The sequence below is a fragment of the Ovis canadensis genome, chromosome X (genome assembly GCF_042477335.2).
Source record: "Ovis canadensis isolate MfBH-ARS-UI-01 breed Bighorn chromosome X, ARS-UI_OviCan_v2, whole genome shotgun sequence".
NCBI classification, from domain to species: domain Eukaryota; kingdom Metazoa; phylum Chordata; class Mammalia; order Artiodactyla; family Bovidae; genus Ovis; species Ovis canadensis.
This window is the reverse complement of record NC_091727.1, coordinates 78,746,975-78,763,950: the sequence shown is the minus strand read 5'-3', so window position 1 is coordinate 78,763,950 and position 16,976 is coordinate 78,746,975. Positions and strand designations below refer to the sequence as shown.

The following is a 16,976-nucleotide window of genomic DNA, read 5'->3' as shown; positions in this document are numbered from 1 at the left end:
ATATGTAGAGTATTCTCACTATACTAAATTGTATAAGTGATCTTTAAAAAGTTTCTTTTTAAGAAACAACCAGTACTTCAAAACTGTAAATTCATATCTTCACTAAAAATCCATTGTATCAAGTTAAAGATTCTCTATAAGCATCTAAAGCAAGTATTGACTGAAGTTAACTCAGGCTTATTTATCTTTCCCAAATACTATTACTTTGTCATTCAAAATCAAATAACTGAGAGACCTACCAGTAATAGATATTTTGTCAGGATTTGAATATAAATGAGGGATAATTTTTTGAGGGAAAATCCTTGAGTTTATATTTGGGCATATCCAGCATACATTTCTTTTTAAGCAATCCAGGTTGACTCAAACAATTGTTTATTCTGAATTTTATAGGCTTATTAATCAAGGAATTTGCAAACGTTTGCATTTGTCTCATTTGCCTCCTTATGGTTTTAGATTGTCTTGTCTCCCCTATTTTTCTGTATGGAACACTTGGCATCCTCTTTCTTCTTTGGTGTGGTTAAGAGCTACCCATGCTTCAAGTGCTTAGACCTCAGAGGTCTAAGTTTATTTTCTGATCCCACAGACTAGATCAGAACCCTCTGCCAGCCCCGCAACTCAGGTCCCCCCATATGATTGTAAATTACCTGTAAGAAAAGGCAGGATTTCACTGCTATGGTATCCCCAGAATCAAGGCAGGTTCCTATCATCCATTATACTCAATAGGTTTAAGTTAAAAAAATGAAGATTAAAACTTGATGATAGCTTTTTTGTGCTTTTCTTTTCACGTTTCATTGAGGAAAGCAAATAGAAGCATAAATGATCATAGCATTGAGTTTAGCATGGTGATTATACATCAAAGTGTTGTACAAACTTTGAGAGGAGAAATATGAAATATGTAACTAAATTCATACTTATTTTGAGCTATATCTTATTTTTCATTTTTGTTTAATGTACTTTCTTGAGATCCACTTTGACTGTGCTCTCTTGGCTGTGTTATCCTTGACTCTGCTTTCTTAATTTTTAGAGGACGTATGTATCAGGAGTTCTTTTCTATACACTCTCATTAAATTCTAATACTGAAGCCCTCTGTTGACTGTTTTGGGAAACACTGAATGCTGTTGAGCAGCTTTCTTTTCCTTTGTAGGAATGCTGACCATGTAAAACTCCTGTAAATTTGATTTCACCATTTAGCAATGCAGTATTTGATACTAGCGTAGGGTATGGATGACCTCGGCCAGACATGTCTGTAACCAATAGTCTGAATCTAATTACTTCAGCTAGTGTTCTTGTGAACTTCAGCTGTCTCACTTACTAGATTTCCTGCTATTACTATTTCTTGAAGATATCTTGTTTTTTTTTTTTCTAATGTCAGGAATAACTGTACCTTTCCCAGGTATTTGGAAGTTAGTAATAAATAGTATGTTAGACTCAGGGTGAGGTGACTGATTCTTAACACCATTTTTCATTAAATAAGAAAATTGCTGAATTTCGTATTTTATTATGTCTCATTTGCAAGATGGTAGTAGTAATATTCTAGCTATTTAACCTCTACCAATCACATGCTAGTTGCTATGGGGATAAAGAGATGAATAAAACATGAATCTTGCCCTTGTGTATAAAGATTATAGGCTCTGAAGTCATGTAGGCCTAGATCTGTGCCCTGGCTTCCCCACTTACTAGTTGAGTGAACTTTAGCAAGTTGTTTAACTTCTCTTTGCTTCAGTTTCTTTATCTTTCAAGTGGGACACAACAGTACTTATCTCATTTGGTTATTATGAGTATTAATTGAACAGATAAAGTGTGTAGAATCCATATAGCAAGAGCTTAGTACCTGTTAGCTAATAGTAGTTTTTAATGTAATTGGATACTTTGGAATCCCATAGAGGAGATATATTGGGAAGATCCTTCTGTGCTATGTTAAGGAGTTCAGATTATAATTAATGGTATTTCAGATTATAATGTAGTTTTTTTAATTTATTTTTTATTGAAGAATAATTTCTTTACAGAATTTTGTTTTCTATCAAACCTGAACATGAATCATCCATAGGTATACATATATCCCCTCCCTTTTGAACTTCCCTCGCCATCCCACCCCTCTAGGTTGATACAGAGCCCCTATTTGAGTTTCCTGAGCTGTACAGCAAATTCCCGTTGGCTATCTATTTTACATATGGTAATATAGTTATAAATGGGTGAATAACAAGATTAGAGTTGTTACTTTTACATTCCATTTCTGTAATTAGAAGTGATTTGGATGAAGCACTGTGATGGAAAGACATTCTTTACCTGCAAAATCAGAGATTCTGTAATCTTTGTTTCTGTTTCTGCACTATTCACATACATTGAATACTTCCATCATCCATCATGTATTCAGTCATCCATGCACAGTTGTCATCTGTGTGCCAGGCACTGGAGGTATAGCACAACACAAGATAATCATGGTCTTTGTTCTCATGGAGCTTAGAGTCTACCGGGGTACATTAAAGAACAAGTAAATTAATTAGATAATTATACATTAAAATCTGTTCAATATGCAGATCTGGCTCTGTCCTTCCCTATGTAAAAAGCTTCAGTGACTTTATATCACTTCAGTATGAAGTCTAAGACCCTTTAACATGACACATGAGACTCTGGGGTCTGACCTTTGCCTGCCTCTCTCAGTTCATCTGTCTTCCCTCCCTATTTGGTTCCTTGTACTTCTCTTACTTGCCTCTGTTCCCCTGCAAGTGCTGAGCTTCTATTGAAATGTTCTTATTTGCTTGCTTTAACTGGTTTTAACTGCTTTTAAAGCAGCTAATGTATCACTTCCTCCAAAGAACATTCCCTAATACTCTGCTGCTCCCCCCACCACCAAGCTTTCACCTCTTAGAACAGTGCTTGGTACATGGTTGTTATGTCACACACATATGGCATAAACATTATGTTTAACAAATAAACTACCAGCATGCTAACAATCCATTCATTATCTTATTAATTTTAACAAGAGTCTAGGGCAGTGTCAGTAGAGATGTTGAGGAAAGGCTAGTTTCAAGAAGTTTTTATAAGGTGAAATCAAAATTGAGTAGCAGATTAGATGTGGGAAAAGAGATTTCTAAGCTAAGGAAACTCTAGTAACTGCTGGTCATGCCATTAACTGAGACAGGGTTTCCAAGAAGGGAAGCAGGTGAGGAACCATGAAGAATTCAGGTTTGGGGCATGCTAGGTTAAAAAGGCATTTGGAGTCTCTCCAGAAAAAAAAGTAGATAATAGTTAAAAATATGAATACAGAGCTTGGGATTGATTACAACAAGAGCCAAGCCATAGGTTTGGAGTTATAATCATGTTTGAGACTGTTGGAGTAGATATTTACCCAAGAAAAATGAGTAATAGGTGTTTTGGAATGGTTTCATTGAAAAGGTGGCATTTGAAATGATATGTTTGAGAAAGCTTGAAAGGGCATAGTGAGCAGGGGGGATTATTTTGTTTCCTTCACTTACTGGGAATCTTCTAATCCCTTTAATTAATGTATTAGAGAGAATGGATACCTGTTTTAATATTTTTATCTCCTGGACCAAATTCCAGATAAAGAGTTTTCATCTTGCTGATTCTTTTCTTTCTTACCATAATTTTGCTATTTGTGCCCTCATGTTATTGAACCAAGAACTGCATAACTGTTGTGATTTAGAAAGCTCAACTCTAGAAATGTTCTGTCTGGCTTCACTGATTCTTATGATCAGCTTAGTCATTGCACCCTGTAACTGGGAACTCCTATCATGTTCCTCCTCAATTTACTATTTATGGGGCTCAGCAAAGTCCTCAACTAAATTCAGAATGCTGTTAATCTTTAATGGCTTCTTCAAGTTCATGTTGGAGGGGTGAACAGAGGCTATTTTAATGTCTTTTTGTTGTTTCCCATTACTTGAATGTCATAATTTTTATATTAATCTTTATAATGCAAAGTCTAAGTCTAGGTCCCAAATCTGTATTTCTTTCCTCATTGTTCTCCCAATTAGGCCTAATATATGACAGTAAGTATCTGAGGGGAAAACAGATCTTATCACTTACTTAAATGTGTCTTGGTTTGAACAGCTTTGCTCAGGCCTAGAGCCTTAGTACTTTAGCATGAGACTGTCAGGTAAGTTGTATTGTTATCATCTCTCAGGCTGACTAGGCATATGTGACTGTCACCTCAATTTCTGCAGAAATCAGTATTTTTTTCTATAGCAATAATCTTGACTTTCCACCTAGGATAGTGTAAAGATACAATAGTAGCTGTGACACACTCCATGGTGATTCTTCCCTGGGATTTGGGAGCTTATCAGAATCTCCAGGGGTACTTATAATTTGAAAAAGTCCCCCAGGTGTGATTCTGATTTGCTTCCTTCTCCTCCTCCTCCTCCTGTGAGAATCACTTTTTAATCCAGAAGCTTCAGCATAGATAGGCACATTTATTTGCATATTATCCTTGCATAGTTGAGCTCCCCAGTCTCCATACCCATCCTTCCCTTCTGAATGATCCCCAGTAGTGCTAATACCATAACTTATGAAATCACTGTCTGCCTTTCACCAAAGCTATAGCTATCACAAAAGCAGCCCAGTTAGTGTTTGGAAACCTATAAGCAAGGAGGTCTCCACAAGCTTCAGGGCCAGGTTTAATTATGTGGTTTACTTAAATGGGAGCCCTTTGCAAAGACTTAGATTGGAGTCCAAGGTTTATACTAATATCACTCCCTCTTCCCATTTATGGTGAAAATGTTAAACTCTACACTAACATGGAAAGAATTTCAGGGTGATCACCGGTATATCCACAACTTAGATTCTACAATTAACATTTTAACATGCCTGCTTAATCATATGTCTACCCAAATGTTTATCCCTCTGTTCACCTATTCACCATTTCACAGTAAATTTCTCAGTAAATTCCAGATAGCAGTACAATTTCCCCTAAATACTTCAGTATGTGTATCATTAACTAGAGTTTAATATTTGTTTATAGCTTTTTCTTCTGATATAAAATTTACATGTGGTAAAGTACCCAAATATTAAGTGCTCATTACCTGAATGTTGACAAATGATAAATCTGTATAACCTGAATCCTTGTCAAAATACAGAAGATTTTAACAGCCTCTTTTTTTCTGCCCAGATTATTCCCTCTTAACTTTCTATAGTCTCTGAGTTAAAGGTAAGAAAGAGGCTTGTCAGTGTTTGCAGGACAAATAGGGATTGATGCTTCATGATGGATCAACAGATTTCTCTTTTCCCTTGCCAAAGTGGCTTGTGTTTTAAATTGTGTATGAATGTTTTAAAACAGAAGACTTGAAGGAATTCTCTGGCAGTCCAGTGGTTAGGGCTTGCAGTTTTCACAGCAGGGGCCCTGGTTCGATCCCTGCTTGGGGAACTAAGATCTTACAAGCCACATGTCATGGTCCAGAAAAAGAAAAAAAAATTAATAAAAACATAAACCAGGAGACTAACTTGCCTTTCTGATTTTGCTGCTAAGTCACTTCAGTCGTGTCCAACTCTGTGTGACCCCATAGACGGCAGTCTATCAGGCTCCCCCGTCCCTGGGATTCTCCAGGCAAGAACACTGGAGTAGGTTGCTATTTCCTTCTCCAATGCATGAAAGTGAAAAGTGAAAGGGAAGTAGCTCAGTCGTGTCCAACTCTTCGCGACCCCATGGACCGCAGCCTACCAGGCTCCTCTGTCCATGGGATTTTCCAGGCAAGAGTACTGGAGTGGGGTGCCATCGCTAAGTACTTATTTTTTAAAATAGATATAAATACTTTAGTTAGTTAAGTATTTTATAAAGCAGGAGCTCTAGTTTGATGAAATGTGAGGCAATATGCATAGAAATATAACTGAGGAAGAGAAAGGAAGTAGAAGTGATATGGGAAAAAATCACATAAATATTGATATATTTACTAATATATAGCCAATTGATTAAAAATATATGTATCTAACATTACAAGATATAGTTCAGCCTGATGGCAGTGTCATGCCATTTATTCAAGAATATCAGCATATCATAATCTGCCTTTAGGAAAATACACATTAAATTCCTTTCACTATTGGTCTTGGGTATTTGTCATTTTACTGTTAATGCCTTTATGCCTGTTAAATAGCTCTTTTTAAAAAATAGCTCTTATTTAGGGTAGCATATTTTAATTTGTGCTAATATATTTTAAATATGGCATCAGTTTGAAATTACTTGTTTGCATTTTATGAGGAGTAACACATAAGTGTTTTTCAAATAAAATAATTCTAGTCTCAAAAGGAAAGCTATGACAAAGTAAATTGTGTTATTTCCATAATAAAAATATATAGGAAACATGCAGACATTTGCATATAGTTCCTGAAATATTGCATACTGTCTTTGTCAGTGCTGGTAAATCCATTTCAAGGATGTTGCCCTTAGTCCATTAGTTTGGATAATGAACCCTATAAAGTACATTTATAACTTGTGGCACTGCAAGGAGATGGATTCTAATTTTCATCGTTTTATCTAGACACACTGAGAGAAGGTCAATGGAGGGTTCTATATGATTCATTGTCCCAACACATATCAGATGACAGAGACCTGATAATGTCCATGCATAAGTGTTTTCTTTATTTGGAAACAGCACTTGAAAACAGTCTTTCTATGATCATCCTCTGAAGTAAAGTGGAAACAGATATTAAAAAAGCTCTATCCCTCCCCCCATTTTTTTTGGTTTAAAACATTATCACACTTGTTGCAAAATAGCTATTCTTGAACAAAAGAGAAAGCGACACTTAACAGAAAAACAAGCCTTTAGTGGCTTTCATAGGCTGTAAATAATATAACAAGATACTTAATCAACTTTTCCTCCCCCTTTTCTTAGATCTGTTAAAAAAAAAAAAGCCTAAACAAAGAAAAATCTTCTATGTTCTTAAACATTAGAAAAGCTTATAGCATAATAGTTGTCCTAACTTTCCTCTATTAATAGCATTCAAAATAAATATTTAAGTTCTAGTCCACACTTAATAGTTTAAAATGATTCAAAATAGCAACAAGAATATATATTCTGCAGTTTAAGTTTTGTGTCAAAAATGTGTACTTGTGGGCAATTTTAAAATCTTTTCACAAATTAGTTTTAGATTCAGGATTGGTAGCTAGCTGATTATGTTCATTTTCTTTATTATGTAATCATCAATGATAACTTTTTTCTGTGCTTATCTTCTTTGTAGATGTAAAGCAATCATAGATCAGTATGGTCAGAGAATAATCTCTAAGCATTTCCTTGTGGAAGACAGTTATTTGTCTGAGAACACATGCTCACATGTGCAATACAGGTAAGGCACCCCTCCAGCCACTCTGCAAGGGAAGGTAAAACTTAGGGAAATTCATCTGTGTGGTTACATTGACAGTTCTATATGGTTCTGTTCTTTAAGTAAGATGCAGATGTATACCAAACCAAAGATATATTCAGTGTGTTACCACTGTTTTCTTATAAGGTTTCTTTCTGGTTTGAAGGGAACCTAGCCTAATGTTGACTCCATTGCATCAGCTGGGGTCTGTCTGCAGGTCACACATCCTCCTTTCCTGAGCCAAGAAAAGATTAAAGCAGAACTTGACTTGGTTTGGGGAGGTGACACTTTTATCATGACTTAAATCTTTCAAACATACCTTATGGTGGTCATATAGCTATATAAATGAGATTTATCCATGGAATCTGAGTCATTGATTAACTTTTCTGCATTACAGGCAGATCTCCAGGGCAGTCTTGATTACAGATAGATCTGTTCTCAAAACAGATTCAGATCAACAGGTAATTCTATTCCTGTTCTTGTTGGTAACGTGTTGCTAACTTAATCTACATGGTAATATGTTGTAAATTAATACAGGTAAAATAAAATATATTAAAAAATATGTGCTAATAATACATTTAATGCATTTTAAAAATACATAATGGCAATTATATAATAATTTTGGTTTCTTAAAGATATCCTTCCAGTGGAACAACTAACTGTATCTTATGTAACAGATTTATTCTAGGAATATTGAAATCATCCTAATTTTTTTTTTTTACAACTATGAAATTGAAATTATATTATTATGGGAAGAAAAGCATTTAGAAACATTTAAAAATCTTGGATGTGATGAGGATGATATGGTTAGATAGCATCACTAACTCAGTTAACGTGAATTTGACCAAACTCTGGGAGATAGTGAAGGACAGGGAAGCCTGGCATGCTGCAGTCCATGGGGTTGCAAAGAGTTGTACATGACTTAGCAACTGAACAACAACAACAGAAATCTTGAAGGAAAAGGCTTAATGGTAACCAGTCCTATAGCAGTAGTGGTAAGTTCACTGTTAGAGGCCTAGTGTGAATGAGCATCAGCATGCATTTTCAATTCAGGCTTTCCTCATCACCATGGTTCATTTTGGTACCCTCTTTCTCCTCATAACCACTGATTCCATCAGCGGAATCTTTATACCTGTGGTTTTTTCTTAATCTGAACATGTAAATTCCAAAAGAATGCCCCCTTCTCCTTCTGACAACAGTTTACAGGACTGATAAAATCAGCTTACTCAGTAAGCATGAATGTTAGATCTAACATGTATGCTACTGCTTAAGATAGGTTCTGAAATTTCCTTAAGTTGGAAACTTTCTATTTTATTAAACAAATATGTTAGTTTTAAGTGTGGGTACAAATTATTTCATTTAATCATTCAACAGAGAGTGAGTACTTTTCACATGTCAGCCGGTGTGCTAGATTCTGAGGAGACAGTGCTGACCATGATACCATCCGTCCCCTCATAGCTTGCAGTCTGTAGGATAGAGATTGTCTTGTTAAGTTGCTAAGTCATGTTCAAGTCTTTTTCAACCCCATGGACTGTATCCCACCAGGCTCCTCTGTCCATGGGATTCTCCAGGCAAGACTACTGCAGTGGGTTGCATGCCCTCCTCCAGGGTATCTTCCTGACCCAAGGATCAATCCTGTGTCTCCTGCTTGGCAAGCAGATTCTTTACCACTGATTACTCCTTAAGAGTAAGGGTGTAGATCCTTCAGGGGGAATGAGACAGGCTGAGATGTGGGACCCTTTGCTGCAGTGCTTGCACGTGGACACACCTCTTCTTGATCAGCACAAATTGCTATCACTGGGGGGAAACTAGATTAAGCACATGCTCTCTCTGTATTATTTCTCAAAACTGCAAGTAAATCTACAATGATCTCAATGAAAATGTCAATTAAAAACAAAACATCAAAAGAAAACAAAACAAAAAATATACTTCAGATGGTGTCTTTTCTGCTTAAAATCCTTTCGTGATTTCCTATTATGCCCAGAATAAAATTCAGACTTCTCTCTTAAAAAAAGAAAAATACAGAGAGACTATATGGGGCTAAACTGTGTTCATACACAGTTGGGACAATTTCTGGATCCAAAAGATACAAAGAAACCAAAAAACCCACCTGCTACTTTTGAAGAGCCTGGAGCAAACACAAGGTGTTGGGAGCAAAAGCAGGGTACTGAGCATGCCCCATGCATACAATGAAACATAGAGATGGACAGTTCAGTTCAGTTCAGTTGCTCAGTTGTGTCCGACTCTTTGTGACCCCATGAATCGCAGCACGCCAGGCCTCCCTGTCCATCACCAACTCCTGGAGTTCACTCAGATTCACGTCCATCGAGTCAGTGATGCCATCCAGCCATCTCATCCTCTGTTATCCCCTTCTCCTCCTGCCCCCAATCCCTCCCAGCATCAGAGTCTTTTCCAATGAGTCAACTCTTCCCATGAGGTGGCCAAAGTACTGGAGTTTCAGCTTTAGCATCATTCCTTCCAAAGAAATCCCAGGGCTGATCTCCTTCAGAATGGACTGGTTGGATCTCCTTGCAATCCAAGAGACTCTCAAGAGTCTTCTCCAACACCACAGTTCAAAAGCATCAATTCTTTGGTGCTCAGCCTTCTTCACAGTCCAAGCAAAACACCTAAGCCACTTTTCTGGCCACGTCTCCTGCATTGCAGGTGGATTCATTACCACTGAACCACCAGGGAAGCCTGCGGATACAGATACAGACAGATAAATAGGAAGGACAGTTCAGCATGGCAAGTGTGAACAAGAAGTTGTAAAATCGTAGCACTCATCATACTGTCCTGTAATTGCCAGTTTACTTGTCTATCTCCCAGTAACCATAAGCTTTGTGAATGGGTTGAAGAGTGACAGAGGCAGAAAAGTGAAGAGAGCAAACAAAGACACTTCTGAAGAAGCTAAGCTGGGAAGAGCAAGAGAGAGGACAGTGATCTCTGCTGAGGGATGTGGAAGTGAAGAGAGCATTTCTTTGAAGTGTTACAGTGTATTTCAGCTGATGAGAATGGGGTCAGCAGAGGAGAGGTTGAAGATTCCCAGAAGAAAAGGAAGATAACTGATGCAGCACGGTCCAGATAAAGGCTAGGGGAGATGAGATTCAGAGAATAGGTGAGAAACATTGTCCTTAGATGGGATATGTGACACTTTGAAATAGGAGGGTTAATGCATGAACACCTTGAACTGCATGCACAAATTCTGGTAGTGCATTTTTCATTTTTGTTCTGTTACAGATATTTTCTAATTTTCCTTTTTATGGCTTCTTAGATACACCCATCATTTAAAAATGGACATTTAATTTTCAAATATGTGTTTTTAAAATTTTATGTATGTATTCATTTATTTTTTGCTGTGCTGGGTCTTTGCTGCTGCATGTGGTCTTTCTCTAGTTTCAGTGAGTGAGGGCTGCTCTCTAGTTTTGGTGCATGGGTTTCTCATGGCTGTGGCTTCTCTTGTTGTGGGCCACAGGCTCTAGGGTACAGGCTCAGTAGTTATGGTGCATGGGCTTAGTTATCCCGCAGCATGTGGAATCTTCCAAGACCAGGGATCGAACCTGTGTCCCCTGCATTGGCAGATGGATTCTTAACCACTGGACCACCAGGGAGGTCCTACATGGTGTTTTTTAAGTATCTTTGGTATTAATTTCTCATTTATTCTCTGCTTTATATCTGCTTTATTCTCTGCAGTCACCGTGTGTATTTTTTCAGTCTTTTAACTTCATTGAGGCTTTCAATGGCTAAGTCAAAGATCTCTCTTGGTAAATGTCACACTGTGCTTAAAAATATGTGGCTTATTTCCAAATATCTTTTGATATTGATTTCTGGCCTATTTTCACAGTGATAAGAGAACAGACTCTGTGCGATTTTAATACCTTTAGACTATAAAACTTTGCACCTTGTTTTATGTCCCTGGATATGTTTCAGTGTCTCCTAGTTTATAGTCTGAGGGAACTTGAATAGAATTTGTATCTTGCTGTTGTGTGAAAATTGTATAAATGTTAATTATGGTGAATTAGTTCATGGTGCTTTTCCTTCTACTTTTCTGTATATTCATTTTCTTAATTTTTGAGAGTTTGATATTGAAACTCCAACCAAAAATCTTAATTTATCTACTTAAATATTTGTAATATAAAGTAGAACTGTATGTAACTTTCTATTTTCCGTATCTACTATAAATGTGTTATCATTCTTTCATAATTTAAAAAATAAAGAGAAAAAAACTAACACAGAATTAAAATCTTTTTAAAAAGGGGAAAAAAAGAATGAATCTGGGAACATTTGTAAACTTGGGAGTTCCTATCCAGTGGGTTCTATTTTCTTTTAAAAGTTGCAAGGTGAGGTCGTCTCCTGAGAATAGGGGTGTGAGTATGGGAATGGGTCAGAGCTCAAGGAAAGGAGTAAAATAATCACTGTGGAAAGTGACCTATCTCATGGTCAGATGACTGGGCAGTGTTGAGGGGTCCAGCTGAGTCTGGAGGTCATGGGTTTACAGTAACATTAATCTGCTCTGATCCTTTCAGCTCTTTCATTCTTTTACCCACACCCAGCCTGCTCATTGACAGGTTAAGAGAGACCTACAGTTCCTTGTTCCCTCTGTTTCCTCCCAGATTACCAGCTCCCTTCTGCCCTCTTCCTTTTCCATGTCCTAGATCACATGGTAGATCTTACGAACTGCTCTTCCTTCAAAACCTTCAATTCCCATGTAATGTTCTTCTGTACCCACAGAGGAAAGTCCCATCCCTGGATGAAGCTCAGATCTACACTTGGAACACTAAGGGCTGATTGGGAAAACTATACAACCAGATAGACTGGCACTACCACAGTGTTGGTGGCACCAACCTCATCTAGCAGAACCCTGAATACCTACCAACAGCTGGCTCCTCACTGGCCTCAGACAGCTCCCTCTCCCCTCAGAGCTAGTCTTAAGTTTTCACTATTTTTACCCACCCTTAGCCCTCTAACTTCTCCCCCGTCACTTTGCTGAAAAAAGTAAGGACACCTCCAAAGCACAGTGGCCCTTGATCTCCTGCCTCACCACCCACAACTTACATACACAAGCATAGAGACTAATGAGGGAGCTCCCCTCCTTATCCATTGCCAATCCCTTTTACAAGCACCCTTGGCACACGCATGTGCCCACACCACCCTGTATGCCTGCTCTGTCTCCTACATCTTCAGCCTCTCCCCACTATTGGCACCTTACCCTCAACCTGTACACATGTATTAGCATTTTCTGTTCCAAAAACTTAAAAAAAAAGAAAGAAAAATGCTCTTTGTGTCTGTACCTATTTGTAGCTAATATCCAATCTCTCCCCTGCCCTTATCAATATTTTTGAGATGGTATCTCTGCTTGCTGCCTTCAGCTCCTTACCTCTCATTATTTCTAAACCAACCTGGCTCCTACTATCAAATTCCTACTACAGCTTCTCTTTGTAAGTTTATTAATAACTTCATACTAGTCAGGACCACAGGACATTTTTGGGTGTTGTTTCCTAAGTATTTTCTGGTATGTTTGACAGTGTTGACAGTTCCCTTTCTCTTGAAACTCTACTCGTTTGGCTATCATTGACACTTTGTTCTCCTGGTTCTCCTCATAACTGTCTGGCTATTTCGTCTTGGCTTCCTCTGTGGGCTCTATCCTCCTCTTAAATATCAGGCCACCTCAGAGTTCTGAGTACAGTCTACCATACCTCTTATTCTGCATGCTTGCCACTTGACTCCATGTACTTTTATGATTTCCAACTCTGCATAGCCTTCCATGTCTATATCTCCTGGGACTGTTAGCCCAAAGGCCAAATTTCCTACTGGACATCTATCCCAAGGACCCCTCAAACTGAACATACTCAGAGCTGAACTCACCATCTTCCCTCTCAAAACTGCTCATCCAGTGCTTCCTAGTTCCATGAAAGCTCTGACGTCCTTCCAACATCTGCTCCCATCTCAGACATGTGACCCTCCAGGTCCTTGTCAGTATACTTCCTAGAAGTTGCACTAGTCTGCTTTCCTCTTGGTCCTTCTTCTCACTGCTCTGGTTTCAGAGCTCATCACCTCTTCCTTCTACCTGATTGCCCTGCCTCTCATCTTGTCTCCTTTAAATCTGTTCTCTTAAACAGCCATCAGAGAGATCAGTCTAAAATGTGTATCTGGTCTGCCGTTTTTTGTTTGCTATATGTTTTCTTTTTTCTCTTTTTAAATTTTTGAATCATAAATAAATTGATGAAACTTAGAGGAAAGAGTGGTGTGATCACTCACCTAGAGCCAGACATCCTAGAATATGAAGTCAAGTGGGCCTAGGTAGCATCACTACAAACAAAGCTAGTGGAGGTGATGGGATTCCAGTTGAGCTATTACAAATCCTAAAAGATGATGCTGTGAAAGTGCTACACTCAATATGCCAGCAAATTTGGAAAACTCAGCAGTGGTCACAGAACTGGAAAAGGTCAGCTTTCATTCCAATCCCAAAGAAAGACAATGCCAAAGAATGCTCTAACTACTGCACAATTGCACTCATGTCACACGCTAGTAAAGTAATGCTCAAAATTCTCCAAGCCAGGCTCCAGCAATACATGAACCATGAACTTCCAGATGTTCAAGCTGGTTTTAGAAAAGGCAGAGGAACCAGAGATCAAATTGCCAACATCCACTGGATCATGGAAAAAGCAAGAGAGTTCCAGAAAAACATCTATTTCTGCTTTATTGACGATGCCAAAGCCTTTGACTGTGGATCACAACAAACATTGGAAAAGTCTTCAAGAGATGGGAATACCAGACCACCTTACCTGCCTCCTGAGAAATCTGTATGCAGGTCAAGAAGTAACAGTTAGAACTGGACATGGAACAACAGACTGGTTCCAAATTGGGAAAGGAGTACTTCAAGGCTGTATATTGTCACCCTGCTTATTTAACTTATGTGCAGAGTACATCATGTTAAATGCCGGGCTGGATGAAGCACAAGCTGGAATCAAGATTGCCAGGAGAAATATCAATAACCTCAGATACACAGACCACCCTTATGGCAGAAAGTGAAGAAGAACTAAAGAACCTCTTGATGAAAGTGAAAGAGGAGAGTGAAAAACCTACCTTAAAACTCAACATTCACAAAATGGATATCATAGCATCTGGTCCCATCACTTCATGACAAATAGATGGGGAAACAGTGAAAATGATGACAGACTTTATTTTGGGGGCTCCAAAATCACTGAAGATGGTGATTGCAATTATGAAATTAAAAGACGCTTCCTCCGTGGAAGAAAAGCTTTGACCAACCTAGACAGCATATTAAAAAGGAGAGATATCACTTTACTGATAAAGTGATAAAGGTCCATATAGTAAAAGCTCTGGTTTTTCCAGTAGTCATGTATGGATGTGAGAGTTGGCCTATAAAGAGAGTTGAGCACTGAAGAGTTGATTTTTTTTGAATTGTGATATTGGAGAAGACTTGAGAGTCCCTTGGACTGCAAGAAGATCAAACTAGTCAATCCTGAAGGAAATCTGTCCTGAATATTCATTGGAAGGACTGATGCTGAGGGTAAAACTCCAATACTTTGGCCATTTGATGTAAAGAACTGACTCACTGGAAAAACTCTGATGCTGGGAAAGATTGAAGGCAGGAGAAGGGAATGACAGAGGATGAGATGTTTAGATGGCATCACCAACTCAATGGACATGAGTTTGAGCAAGGTCTGGAGTCGGTGATGGACAGGGAAGCCTGGCATGTTGCAGTCCTTAGGGTCTCAAAGAGTTGGACACGACTGAATGACTGAACTGAACTGAGAGGAAAGAGTAGTTGTTGGTTTAGGTACATTTTATGAAAGGGTTATTCAAGGATTGAAGGAATTACCTTTTGATGGCTTTTATAATCTCTCTGTGATTTAAGTTATTTACCTTTTCAAGAGTTGAGACAGAAGACACTGTGGTAGGGGGTCACTGATTATACATGATAGTCGTCAGAAACAAAAGAAGTACTTAAATGTTTATCCAATCCTTAAGACACCTTTTCAGTTATATACATGTTTTTAGTCATAATTGTTTGATAATAATTATGCAACATTAGGGGCTTCCCACATGGCATGGTGGTAAAGAATCCTCCTGCAATGCAGGAGATATAGGAGATATGAGTTGGATCCCTGGGTTGGGAAAATCCTGAAGGAGGAAATGGCAATGCATTCCAGTATTCTTACCTGGAAAATCCCAGGAACAGAAGAATCTGGTGGACTACAGTCCAGAGTCTCAGAGTCGGGCATGACTGAGCACACATGTACACAACATTAGATCCATGTTTTACTGGCTCCTCTCTCTTTAATGCTTCAGTATGACATTTTTTATCATAGCAGCAAAAGGAGTTGAGGAATATGGAGAACACAGTTTTTGAGACATTGTAAATCTCCAAATGTATATACAGGTAGTGATAGTAAGAAGGTCATGATTATCAAAAAAGTTTTATTTTTAGAACTTAAAAGCATTTCCTCTGTTGGCTATCATTATGATGTTGCCAGTTAAAATCTAAATGCTCACAAGTAAAATTACAAGGCTTTATTTTTTGGCAGTATTTCCTATACAAAACAATATATTTTCCTCAGATTGAAGATTAAATTGAGAATTGGTATTGAAGTTTTGGTTCTGGAGAGAAATGTTTACCTGATGGTAATTTAAAGTTTTTTAAATATAAAGCTGTATAGCATATTAGTGGTTCCTAGCACAGCATTCTGCATATTAATGGAGTCCTTAAATTAATTTGAAGCTATTCATTTTGAAATATTTTGGTATTTGTTTAGCTGTACTTTGGTATATGTTGACATATGCTTTGCTTGTTTTAGTATCTTTGCATCTTTTTTTTAGGTAACATTTCAAATTTTTAGTACTCTATAACTTCTATTCTTAGCCATTATGAATAATCAAAATTAATTTAATGTGCTGTGATTGAAACAATGAAGTGCATACAATTCAGAATAATGAATTGTCCTTTTATTGTGCCTTTTTTGGGGGGGGCACAATAAATTGTTTAAACCTTTGGAACAAATGAAGTAATTAATCACATCTTTTGAAAATATGTAGTAAGTGAAAGATTTAATAAATATTAAAGATAATTTGAAATATTCATTGTCCATTAATTTTAGGACTGCAATATATATCATATATAAATATATCAATAATTTGAAACATGTGCATGCTTTATATTTCAAATTTTGTTCTAAAATTCAATCCCACCAGCTAAAGTTTTTCAAACATCAATGAGTGTTTGAAAAAAGACACTCAGTTTGCTCTAATGATAAAAGAATGAAAATGAGATCTAACAGCTATGTCTGATATTTTGTTTCTGCTTTTTAGATTTCCATTTTGACAGTGCCAGCAGAGGAACCAGGAACTTTTGCTGTTCGAGTCATTGAGTTATGTTCATCAACAATGACATGCATGAAAGGCTCATGTAAGCACAGTAGAGTCTGGTAGTTGTCTTCTGTGTTTGTTTAGAAAGTAAAGGGGGACAGCTATTCTTATGGTTGTGAGGATTTAATACAGTTTTGCTACATATATATATTTTTTAATTCATAGTATTTGTTCATATCATGTAAGTCATAGAGTAAGTCATTTCATACCTTCCCCTTGCCTCTGAACATTTCTAAAACTAAATCTTCACATGCACCGTTGTTAAACTAGCTATCTGTTCTTCT

General features: G+C 37.5%; 1 protein-coding gene across 1 annotated transcript in view; it reads left to right on the top strand.

Moving 5' to 3' along the window:
* CHM (CHM Rab escort protein) overlaps window positions 1-16,976 on the top strand; it is a 245,947-nt gene that overhangs the window by 165,059 nt on the left and 63,912 nt on the right. The window contains exons 10-12 of the mRNA XM_070290384.1: window positions 7,186-7,290; window positions 7,703-7,766; window positions 16,636-16,732. Coding sequence (XP_070146485.1) covers window positions 7,186-7,290; window positions 7,703-7,766; window positions 16,636-16,732 — 266 coding nt within the window. The remainder of the gene's footprint in view (window positions 1-7,185; window positions 7,291-7,702; window positions 7,767-16,635; window positions 16,733-16,976) is intronic.